At 48.0% G+C, this 12,798-nt stretch overlaps 1 protein-coding gene across 1 annotated transcript in view; it reads left to right on the top strand.

Annotated features, from left to right (window-relative positions):
* Positions 1-10,506: 10,506 nt before the first annotated feature.
* Positions 10,507-12,798, top strand: part of JAM3 (junctional adhesion molecule 3) — a 65,989-nt gene continuing 63,697 nt past the window's right edge. Inside the window, exon 1 of the mRNA XM_060104512.1 lies at positions 10,507-10,597. Within this exon, the coding sequence (XP_059960495.1) occupies positions 10,549-10,597 (49 nt within the window). The 5' untranslated portion in view covers positions 10,507-10,548. The remainder of the gene's footprint in view (positions 10,598-12,798) is intronic.

Genomic DNA, 12,798 nt, shown 5'->3' on the forward strand with positions numbered 1-12,798 from the left:
ACGCGCAGGCTCAGCGGCCATGGCTCACGGGCCCAGCCGCTCCGCGGCATATGGGATCCTCCCAGACCGGGGCACGAACCCGTATCCCCTGCATCGGCAGGCGGACTCTCAACCACTTGCGCCACCAGGGAGGCCCCAACCCTAGTTTTTTATGTTATTAGTGTCTAGTAGTTTGGCTTTAGTTTTCAAAATTTACAGGATAGGTTATTATTATTTTTATTATATTATTATGTGTTTTTAGAGCCAGTGCTTACTTGCAGATGCCCAGCTGCTTACCAAAGTTTTTGCTCATCTTTGCTTCTTTCATCCCATTGCTTCCTTCTGGATTGTTTCCTCCTTTTCCTTTTATGCTTTTCTTTTAGAGCATCCTTGAGTATCTCTTTCAACACATAAACAGCTGATCTGCTCTCACATTTTTTACCCTTAGTCTTGAGCCCTACTTTACTGGCAGATAGAATCCTGGACTGACTTCTCATTTCCTTCAGCTCTTTGGGGGCAGTTATTTCCTTTTGTTCCAGCCTCTACTATTGCTGCTGTTATTCCCTTGTAAATAGCCCATCTTTTCAACGTAACTAATTTTGGGATGTTTCTTCTAGTTTTGGGTTCTGATACTTCACCCTGTTATGTCTAGGGATGGTCCATGTGGCTGGGTGACTAAACAAAAAGGAGAAGACCTTTCTTTATCCTGGGCTATCGTGTGGGATACCTCCTCAAACTAAGGATTCATGTCTTTCATCAATTCTGGAATTTCTGAGCCATTATCTCTTCAGTTACTGCTTTTTCCTTGTTCTTATTTTATTCCTCTACAATTCTTATCCTCTATTGCACATCTTAACATCTTTTTCACATTTTCATGTCTTTACTTCTCTGTGCCTCATCCTGAGTAATTTCCTAAGATCTCTTACTTTGCTAATTTTCTTTCAGTCAACTGTCAATTCATCCACTGAGTTCTTTTTTTCCCTCCTAAATGTTTCATTCCTAGAAATGTGGTCAGGACCCCATGGGGACCTTCCCGGGACAGGCCCTCCCCCATATCCTCTGCTTTGCTTCTCTCTGAAGTACCTAGATAATAGTGTTGGATGCACATTTCCTGAGCTGTTTTGTAGATGTAAACCCCCCACCTCCATCAAATGGAGGATGTTAACTCCTTGAGGACCATGAGCACATAGCCCCAGGCCTGCTGATAATGTGAACCCCTGTGACACCACCCAGCTACCTCACCATCAGCCAGTCAGAGAATTGTGCACAAGCTGATCATATACCCTGTGTCACCTCCCCCCGCCCCCCCCCCCCCCCACCAAGCTTTTAAAACTGCTTTGCCAAAACCCTTCTGGGAGCTCGGGGCTTTTTAGGGCATGAGCTGCCTTGTCTCCTTGCCTGGCCTTGCAGTAAACCTTTCTCTGCTCCAAACTCTGACGGTTCAATTTGTTTGGCCTCGCTGTACGTAATCGGGCACACGAACTTGCGTTAACAGAAACTCTCTGTGGCTCTTTTTCTTGTCTTCTTAGTCCTTCCGGTGCCCTTTTATTCCTCCATATTTTCCTAGTCCTCTTATCTCTGTGTACTTTGTAGGGCAACTTATTTTGTTGCCTCTTTTGGATTATTTCATTATCTCAAGATTTGGGGGATGAGTCTTCCACTGGTCACGGGCTGCCTCTGAGGAAAGCTGTCTTCTCCAGAGCTTCTAAATTATGTGTAGCCTCCTTGCGGGGTTGTTTATTCTGTGGGGCCTTTACAGGAAGAGTTGTTGGTTTGCTTCAACTGGTTGCCCCGAGGTTTCCCCACTGTGAGAACAAGTTTTACATTGATTTTGGGGTTTGGGGATTCCCACACCCTGAGAGATGGTGTAAGTTCACATCCCATACCTGGAAATTTGAGTTTCTCACAGGAAACTGTTTTCTTTTTCTTACCCAGAGCCTAGGGCAGAAAATGATGGATGGAGATTTTTCCTAGCCAAATTCCCCTGAGGGAGCCGGGATTTCCATCCAAAGTCCTGCTTCACATGGGTCCTAAGGCCTGTCCCCTTTCCCGGTGTGGTGATGAACTGCTCCCCTGGTTTTGCACACCCTCCTCCTCCCGTTAGCTTTGCCATGGCTTCAGTTTGCAGACTTACTATTTTGGCTTTAAATTTCTTCCTCGTTTCTGTTGCTTATGGATTTCTTTATTTCGAACTCAATATGCGTTTTAATTTTTCTGTCCTATTTTATTGAGAATCTCCCTGTGTGATGCAACAGAGCGGTGGAGATCCATGTTAGCTCATTCTGTGAGTTACTTGATGCCTAGGGCATGATTATTTTTCCTCTTCTCTCTCCTACTGGACTGTGGGCTCCTTGAAGAAGGAAACCGTGCCCATATTATTTCTGGTTCTTCGCTCGGTACCAGGCACAAACACAATACGCATGGCGTTTGCCGGGTGGATAGTTAAATGATGGAAGGTGACTATCAAAGGTTATACAGCTCTCTCCACATCTCCAGGAAGAGTTCCTCAATCATTCCAAACACAAAGGTACTCTTTTATTCTGAGAAATCTTTTATGGGTGATTCTGTAGCATACGTCATTATTATGACATCTACGTGCATGTGTTTCTCAACGGTCTAATGCGGTCATCAAGCAAGCACCGCGTGGCAGGACCTCAGAAGACGTGACACGAGGCCAGCGCTGACCCGTGGCCCTCCAGCTGGAGGCCGTGACTTGGAAAGCATGCCTATCACATGATCGTTTGCCATGGTTTCACTCATGGAGAGGACTATGTTTGTTTGGAGGGAAACGTTCACCAGGCCTACTTGGCAGAGCAGCTCAGGCTTCAGGGAACTTGACAGGGAGAGGCTGCTGAGGCCTGAGGCTGGCAAGGGCAGCCTCTTCCTGGTGGAGGCCGGGGCAGAGGGGGAGGGGAGGAGCGGAGGCCAGGAGGGTGAAAGACACAAGCCTGCCCCATGGTGTCCTTGGGATGGCACGGTGCTCCCGAACCTGTGCACGTGTAGCAACCAGAGAAACGCAATGATGAGAGATCCATAATCACAGCCTGATATTTAACCAAACTTTCCCAGATATTAATAACTAAAGTAAAAACGGAAGGCGAAGATATTGACCTTTTAGGTGGCACAGTAAATAAATTTAACTGAATGTATAGCCAGAAGTCTGTACCTAACTGAGGCAGGAGGCAGACGGGCCCCAGGCTAAGCAGCTGGAGGCTGGCCCCTGTGGACAGGAGCAAGGAGCAGCTCCTTCCCCTAACCCCAAACCCTGGAGGATGGGTTGATCCCTGCAGGGACTCCAAGGCAGACAGGCTTCCTGCAGCAGAAGAGGACATCCTGGTCTCTCTCTGGTGCCTCCAGGAAGTAAACACTCCGTCGTACCGTTTGTGTGAAGAGAAAATTAGCTCTCATTGGAGGGTTCGGATAAAAATATCTCCAGTCTGTGAACACATCGGCTGGGGCGTCCTGGAGGCCCACGGCTGGAGCACCACGGGCTGCAGGTACCTGTCTGCCCTGCGTCCTCTCACCCTCACAGGTGCTCCTGGCTCTGCTTCAGGACAACCGGGTCGCACACGTGTCCCCAGCCCCGGAGCACAGATTAGGAAAAGCTTCTCACTTTTCTCCAGGTCAGTGGAAATGTTCTTGAGGCCAAGTGGAGAGAAAGAAAGAGCTGGTCTGTTTAATCTCTCAGCAGATGTCCTTCTGGAAGGCAATGGGCAGTGTTGTTTATCAGCATCCCTGACCCCTCTTCCCTGGAGTCTTGGCACTCAGCCAAGCCCTGTTTCTCCGCTTTCTCGGAGAAGGTGCTGAGGCTGACACCCTGACAGGGAGCTGGGATTCCTAATTCTTAGGGCTCTCAGCCCAGGAGAAGCAACTCCTATGTCAGGCTTCCTCGTGGCCATGTTACTCTCCGTCCCTGTTAGTGGTGACATGGCTGCCTGTACGCTGGTGAATAAAGAGGTCCTGGCTGATGCTGACCCTGGGCAGAGGGGAGGGGGTCTTTCTTTCACCCACAGCATGTATGATATCTTTACTTAAACACACACGCACACTGACACACTCTAGCACGTGACACAGAGCCTCCTTCGGGTGAAACGTGTAAGGCCTGCTCAATCGCTTCTTACACAAGTTTCTCTCTAGGAAGCCACTGTAAGCTCAAACTTTAGCATTAATATGACCTTTTTCGAGTGAACCCCTACAAAGGAGAGGAACGTGCAAATAAATCAAAGTGCAGACTTTGCTTCTTAACCCAGCATAAGCAGCATGTCTGGTTGTTACCCCAGAAAAACTGGGTTCACCTCTTAGTGGGTGTGGAGCCAAAAGACACAACCAAGCCAAAGAGTAGGAGAAGGAAGGATTTATTACTTGTAGCAAGTGAGGAGAACACAGGGGATCTTTCCCGAAGCAGTATCTCCCCGAAGAGCAAAACGGGGAAAGTTTTACCCTAAGGGTCACATGCATCTTCATAAAGGGGCTTGAGCAGAGGCAAACTCAGCATAGAATTGGGGCAAAGGTCAACAGAGTCCACACTTGAGGGTCCACATCATTGCTCCGTCCTCCTCCTGGGTGGGGGCCTTAGCTCCTGCAGAACTCAGAGACTGGATCACATGTTATATGTAGCCCTTGAAGAGGAAATGGGACTCTGTTCTACTTCAGAGCTGCTGTTTCTTGACTGCTTTTCCTGTGTTCCGACATTCCCTTACTTCCCTGAGAGCATTGATTACTGAGGCCTATTCAAGGGCAAGCACTGTGGCCAAGATTCGATCACAAAATGGCTTAGGCCAAAAAGGCCTTCTCTTATGTCTAGAAAGCCATGCCCGGTTCTCTCTCTCTGGGGACCCCCTACTCTACTGTTAAAGGGGATGTCTGCTACTTGCACACAAAAAAATTGTTGCCTGCCATTTCAGTAAACAAAGAATGCTGCCTGCCATTCTGGTAAACAATGAATGCTGCCCACCAGCAAGCCATCAGACACTGCAGCCCGCCCTGCTGTGAGCCCTGAGAGGAACTCAGGATGGAGGAAAAAAGGATACAGGCCCTAGTTAAGGTGCACATCAAAGGACTGATTTCAATGAGCCCAGACTCTTGTGTCCTCCCATACATAGAAAATCACTAAAGTCATTAATTTGAGATGTCTGTTTATTTTTGTGATTAGCAGTCATCTTTTGATGTTTGACTACATGTGATTTTTTTCAGCAAAAACTTCTATACATCCTGGCTCTCCCCTACCTCTTTGGAGCAGTCCCTCAGAGCTCTCTGCGAGGCTGTTGACCCCAGCTGTTGACCTCCGTAAGGTCCTGAATAAAACATAACTTTCAACTTCCAGGTTGTGTGTTTTTTTTCAGTCCACATACTGTTTCCTTAGGTTAGGGAGAGCTGTCCCCCTATTCAAAAAAAATGAAGGAAAGACATTGAAGAGAAAGAGAAGGTGATAGACGAGACAAATGTGCGAGAACAGAGTTGGAAATATTGCAAGAAGTTGGGACTTGAAGAGAGGGAACCTGGAGCCACAGAACCTTGGATCAACCCAGCGGGGGTGCTTTACTGGGAGGCTCTGGGGTCAGTGACTCCCCTGTCAATGGATTTCACTCTCTCCTGCCGGGAGGCTGACTTCAGGTCATTGCTCTGGTGTAGAATGAACAGCAAAGGAAGAGAAGCACAGTCCTGTTACTTTTTCAGAAGTTAGTCACACTGAAACTGAGCAGGACCCTGTGGGGCTCCAGGGCACAAAAGTCTTTCTGTGTCCCCCATTTCTTGTTTGCAGGAAATAGGCTTCATACAGCCTCCACGACCTTCCCTGAGTTGCAATGGGTAGGTTCAAACAGTTGCTAATCAGGAGAAGGGAGGGGCTGCAGAGACAAGGGAGGAATGCTCAAAGGAAACAATAGTGCAGCCTTGGGGCAGGTCCTGGCACCCCCTCAGGGGATACACATAACAATGTCTTTGAGCTGTTTTGCAGATACTGAAACTCCCACCAGGTGGGAGAAGTTAACTGTATGCTGCCCACAAGCAAGTAGACCCCAGACCAGTTGGAGCCAGGTTGATGATGTTGACCCCTGATTACCTCACCACCAATTCTTCTGATTGCAGAAGAATGTCCACCAGCTGATCACACCCTCCTGTTTGAACCATCACTATAAAACTCCTCACTACCCCCTTCAAGTCGGGACACACAGTTTTGAGGGCATTAGCCTGCTGTGGCCCCCTTTGCCTGGCAAGGCAATAAAGCTATGCTTTTCTACTTCACCCAAAACTCTGTCTCTGAGATTTAATTCAGTGTTGGGGTACAGAGGCTGGATTCGGCATCAACACCAAGAGAATAAACACACTTTGATGTAAAACTCCCTCCCTGCTTCTCATTCCTTCTGACCCATCTGCAGGCTTAAGTTTCTTTTCTTTATCAAGACTTTCCAGGAATGTTATACCATTTTGCCCAATCTGAACCAAAATAGTAGGAAAGGGAAGGGGTCCAGGCAACAAACATGTATTGAGCACCTGGTATGCTCCAAATCTTTATCTCACATGATCTTCAAAATGACCATTTGAGGTGGGTATTGTTATCCCTATTTTACAGACAAGGAATCCAAGGCTTAGAGAAGTTAAGCAACTTTCCCCAGTTTCCAAAAACCAAGAATTTGAATCATTGTCCTTCAGACTCCAGAGCCCATGTCCCCCCATGTTGCTTCCAGCATCTCTCCAGTCTGTTTGGAGGTGAGTTTGTTTTTGAACCCAAGTTCGTGTGCTCGACGCACAGTGAGGCCAAACAAACCGAAACATTGAAGTTTGGAGCAGAGAAGGGTTTATTGCAGGGCCATGCAAGGAGAATGGGTGGCTCATGCTCAAAACCCCCATACTCCCAGGTGGTTTTGGGGGAACAGTTTTTAAAGGCCAAATTGGGGGTGAGGGCTTCAAGGTGTGTGACTTCCTTCTGTTTGGTTGGTGGGGAAGTAACAGGGCCATGCCCCAGGAATCTTGTGCTCAGCCTGAAATTACCATCCTCCACCTGGTGGGGGCCCTGGTTCCTGCTGAAGAACTCAAAGACACATTGTTATGTAAATCCCTTAAGGAGGAAACAGGACCCCTCTTTATGGAAGCACTGTGGTTTCTCAACTGTTCCTCCCTTGTCTCTGCAGCCCCCCTCTTCTCTAATTAGTAACCATTTGCATCTGCCCTTTGGAACTCAGGGAAGGTCTAGGAGCCTGAAGCTTTTTCCCTGCTGTGAACGAAGAATGTCTGCCTGCGGTATCAGTAAACAAAGGATGTTTCGGCCATCAAGCCCTCAGCCACTGCAGCCGCCCCCAGCTGTATACCCTGAAGGGACTCAGGAGGGAGAAAAACAGGATACTGGCCCTAGATAGTTAAGGAGCATATCAAAGGAATGATTTCAATAAGACCAGAATCTTGCATCTTCCTATATGTAGAAAAGCACTTAATTCATTAATTTGAGATGTCTGGTTTTTCTTTAATTAACAGTAATCTCTTGCTGTTCTGACCACGCGGTTTTTGTTGCAAAAATTCCTATATATCCTGGCTCTTCTTCCCTCACCTCTGTGGAGCAGTGCCTCAGAGCTATCGGAGAGGCTGCCACCCAGGGTTAAGTCCTCAGCAAGTCCACCAAATGAAACCCAATTGTCAACTTTTAGGTTGTGCATTTTTTTTTCAGTCAACACTACAAGTAAGAAACGGGGACACGGAAAGGCTTTTGTACCTGGGGTACCCCACAGGGTCCTGCTTGATTTCAAGTCTCGAAGGAAAATTCTACTCTCCGTTTGCTACTTGATTTGCACTTTGTGTTGGTTTGAAAAGCATTGCAAGTGCTTTTGTTCAAGTTTAGCACAAATATATTTAGTTCCCTGAGCTCTTTTAAGACCTGTATCTCTCCTTAGTAAGCCACCATTAGAAACAAGCATAGTTAGTTGGATAATGTGGTGATAGAAGCAAAGACTCCACAGCCTTGCTCACTGAATGCGTCCAGGGCTCTGCTGCCTTTCTGCACAGGGCCAGAGCTCTCCAGAGAACAGTGAAATCATAAGGAGGAGCACATCACTTGACAGTCAAGTGCCTCCTACCATGTCACTAGTTAGGCTCCATTCCAGGATCCTGTCTCAGCCACTGGTCATGACATGTGCACTCCATCTGTGGAGGAAAATCAATGTTTTACAACGAAGCACCTGCATTCACTCTCATAGGAACCTCGGCTCCATATAGAATATTCATGGAGCCTTTCTCTGTGATCTTGTTCTGAGTTTCAAAAGATTCCCTAGCAGAAAAGACCATTTAACAGACAGAACAATTTCACAATGCAAACACAGGAAATTCAGCAGAAGAGGCACTGATTCTGAAAACTGCTCTTTCCACAATCAGACACCACCTCATATTTCCCAGGTCTCCACAATGGCAAACATGCCTGAGCACATAACCAGGAGCTAAAGGGAATGGCAGAGCAAAGAGAGGGCAGAAGGAAACAAAGTCAACGAGCCTAAGTAGAATTCTACTGTGTTTAATTTCTCTGTTGTGTTTCGTGATGGGACAGGCCATCACCATGAAATAATGTTTACTTGTGACTTGGGAACATGGTAAACTAGAGCAGAAAGAAGGTTTAGTAAAGGAAAGACAATAGAAACACAATAGGTGATGGAGTTATTTCAATATTTTTATTCTCTATGAGATTTGGAGGAATGTAATTAATTCACACTTACAAAAGTGTGAGCAGTTACAAAGACTTATAAGGAAGATTATATAGTGATGGCAGTTGAAGCATATCCTTGTCAACTTCAATCTATTTCATGTTTCTTGGCATTCATAATTTAGTATAGTAAATTATATGTGTATACATACTTATTTTTTAAATTAATTAATTAATTAATTAATTTTTGGCTGCATTGGGTCTTCATTTCTGTGCGCGGGCTTTCTCTAGTTGTGTCCAGCGGGGGCTACTCTTCATTGCAGTGCGCGGGCTTCTCATTGCAGTGGCTTCTCTTGTTGCAGAGCACGGGCTCTAGAGCGCGGGCTCAGTAGTTGTGGCGCACAGGCTTAGTTGCTCCGTGGCATGTGGGATCTTCCCGGGCCACGGCTTGAACCCGTGTCCCCTGCACTGGCAGGCGGATTCTTAAGCACTGTGCCACCAGGGAAGTCCCTGTATATACATACATATATACACACTTACAAAATTCTACTTTGTAAAAACTAAAAATACTAAAATACTAAAAAAAAACCCCAAAGAACCTAGGGTTAGGCTTCCCTGGTGGTGCAGTGGTTGAGAGTCCGCCTGCCGATGCAGGGAACACGGGTTCGTGCCCCGGTCCGGGAAGATCCCACATGCCGTGGAGCGGCTGGGCCCATGAGCCATGGCCGCTGAGCCTGCGCGTCTGGAGCCTGTGCTCCGCAACGGGAGAGGCCACAACACTGAGAGGCCCGCGTACTGCAAAAAAACCCCCCGAAAACCTAGGGTGACTGTATGAAAAATGAAGTCCCTAAATTAAACATTAAAAAATATTAGTCATTGGAAAGAAACTCTGTCATATTTTACTAATAACTATACTGAGAATTCTGTTTTGACTCTGTTGCTTCCTGGAGCATTAGGGATGTACTTTCTACGTTGGATGTAAAACAAGCTATTTCAAGAATTTCCCACAGTGGGACTTCCCTGGTGGTCCAGTGGTTAAGACTCAGCTCTCCCAATGCAGGGGGCCCGGGTTCTATCCCTGGTCAGGGAACTAGATGCCACATGCTGCAACTAAAAATCCCATACGCCGCAACAAAGATCCTGTGTGCTGTTACTAAGACCCCACGCAGCTAAACAAACAAACAAACAAACAAACAAATAACTAATAAAAGAATTTCCCACAGTATTAAATGTATCAAGATCTCCTGCATCCTTGAATCCAATTTCCAGTATGTTTAATCCTTCTCTTCATCTTGTGTGCTGGTCCTCAAAAGATTCTGTTCCATTTTTCCTCCCTAACCTTAACATTTCCCAATATTCAGAAATCAGAGCAAAGAATTATCTTGCTTTTCTGCATAACAAACTATTTGGTATACCATCGTGCTTTTGATCTAACACAGAAATGAAGGATTATGTTTATTTTAGAAATACATCACTTTTATGTACTGTATAATGCACGTCTTGCTTATGTTTTATACAGATTTCAGCCCTTTTCCCTCTCATCACATTTAGAATCTGGGCCCCAAAAGAGGCGCAGGCAATAATGCTTCCACGGTAACTGGGCTCCATTCTTACTTGTAAAATAAAAAGCACTTCATTTCTCAAATTTTAATGGAGCGTTCCTTCCCGGATCTGTAGTGACGGATTCATTTTATAGATGTGGAAATTAATCCCGCCCACTCTTGAACGCACTCCTTCACCTCCTTCCACCAAATTCTTTGAAAGAGACCCCGGGATCCCGGTCCAGAGCATCCCTGCCTCCATAGCAACCAGACTCGTCTCGGGCTTCCCGTGCACCATGGCGACGGCGCGCCGCCGTGGTCGCTATGGTGACCGGGGCGGGCGCAGGGCCGCGGGCAGGGCGCCTGCGCCGGGAACGGGCCCTCGGCCCCTCAGCTGCTCTCGACATGGCGCTGAGGCGGCGGCCCGCGCTCGCCCTGCTGCTGCTCCTGCGGGGTGAGTCCGCGAGCCTCCACCGGGCGCGGCCGGAGGGGTCCGGGCGGAGTGGGGGGCGGGCGCGGGGGCCCGGGGGTGGGCGGTGCGGGGGTCCTGGGTTCAGGAAGGGGAATCCCAGGGATGCGGGGGTCCGGTCCATGTACGGGGTCAGGGATGAGGGGGTCCCGGGGTCCGGGAGGGGCGGGTAGCGGCCCCGAAGGTGCGGGGGGCCCAGAGGTGCGGGTCCCGGGTCGGGGTAGGGGATGCGGGCCGGGGAAGAGGTGCGGGCGTCGGGGGTCCCAGAGGTAGGGAATCCTGGCGTTCTGGGGGGTCTGGGTGCAGGGCGTCCCGGGGTGCGGGGTTCGGCCCGGGGCCCGTGGCCCTGCGCTCCATCACTACTCGAACAAAGCCGACCCGTTCCCGGTCCCCTTTGTCCCGCCGGCGCCCAGCCCTGCAGCCCGCCCTGGAGTGGCCCGGGGGCCGCCCGGACGAGGCGTTGGTCTGTTCTTCCTCCCCCCAGCTCCCCCCAACCGCCCCCCCCACCAACCCTCAGCTTGGAGGCCCTGGGCAGCCGGACGGCGAGACCACACGCTGGGGGCCGTGGGCGCGCTCTAGGCGCTCGAGACCGCGGTCCCACATAGTCCTCAGAGCAGAGTCCAGAGAGAGCACTGAGCTTCAAGTCTGCCCCCAGGAGCAAGGGACACTCAGACCCGGGGTCCCGAGCGCCGCGCCAGCCTCGCCTGGGGCATCAGCAGTTCCCCCCCGTTCTCGGGTCGGTCTGTAGTCTGCTTAGTTGCCATCGTCATCCTATGATGTTTGCCCGAGTATACACAGCGAAGCCCCAAGTGACTGTTTGGGGGTGGGGTGGGCGTACTAGGAAAACAAAGGCTCCTGTGTTGGAGGCTCACTGGGGGGTGGTCCTCGGGGTGGCGTGAACAGTGAGGGTCCGGGCAGAAGCCGGGGAGCAGGGCTCTGTGATGAGGGCGAAGTTCAGGGAGTAGATGTTGTCCCTATGCTGTGCTTGAAAGTGGTTTCCATAAACGTGTGGTTGGGAGAGATGAATGATCAAAGGCTAGCCAGGGGACAGGGGTGTCAGGAATGTCCCCTCCCGGCTTTGTTGGTCACACGGACACTGTCCTATTCACAGACTGGAACAACTCGCTATTGTTGAGAAGATCTGTTCACATGAGAGTTTGCAGTTTTTATTGCAGAAACATTTGGCAGTTTAGTTTAGGAATGAGTTTCAAATTGGTGGTTTGTTAGTAAAACTAGTGGATGCTAAGGCCTTCACATCCCCTTAACTTATTTAAAAAATTTTTTTAAATTTAATTTTGTTTTTTTGTTTTTTTTGTTTGGCCACACCGTGTGGCGTGCGACATCTTAGTTCTTCCACTAAGGATGGAACCCTTTCCCCCTGCATTGGGAGCGGGAGTCTGAACCACCGGACCGCCAGGAAAGTCCCCATTAACTTCTTATTTTGGTATCCCAGCGGGGCTACTTGTGTGCCTTTCTTAATGCTAAGGACTGGGATTCACCTGTAGAACACAGGATGAATAATCATAATTTTGCAGAATAGCACTAATGACAAAGAATAGAGGTGGTAGGATGTATTCGTACACTTTGAAGGGATGTAGCTATCACTTTCAGTAGGAAGCTCTTTTCTATTATTTGCTTATGCTCTAAATATACAGTAATATCTTGAAAACTGTATTCGGTCATGGGGGATCACAGCTGTGTCTCTTTTATCTTCATGATTACACTTTTCAATTGCTATTATTTATGCGTGTTTGCATTTAAAAAAAATCTGGTTCCTGATATAATACAAACATTCTTTATTAGCTACCCTTTGCCAGGCTCTGTTATAAAAATGTAATATGTATTCATTTAATATTGATAACTCTAAAAGGTTGTTAGTATCGTTTTGCCCATTTTGGGGACTAAGAAACAAGTACGGAGAGATTCAGTAACTTGCTCAGGGTGACATCCCATGTGTTTCAGATGTGGAAATCAACCATTTGTGTTAATCCATTTTTTTGGTTACTTGTATTATTCCGTTTGACATGGAGTTCCTGTTATGGATCATTTTAACCAGATTATTAAATGTTCAACGCTGCGTGGTTTGTTGATAAAGTATTCTTTTGTTGAATTGGTGACAGGTGCAATTCCTCTTTGCAAATGTTATATACCACATGTCATTTTTGAATGATTATGTGGTAATTATT

The sequence above is a fragment of the Mesoplodon densirostris genome, chromosome 7 (assembly GCF_025265405.1).
Source record: "Mesoplodon densirostris isolate mMesDen1 chromosome 7, mMesDen1 primary haplotype, whole genome shotgun sequence".
Taxonomy (NCBI): Eukaryota; Metazoa; Chordata; class Mammalia; order Artiodactyla; family Ziphiidae; genus Mesoplodon; species Mesoplodon densirostris.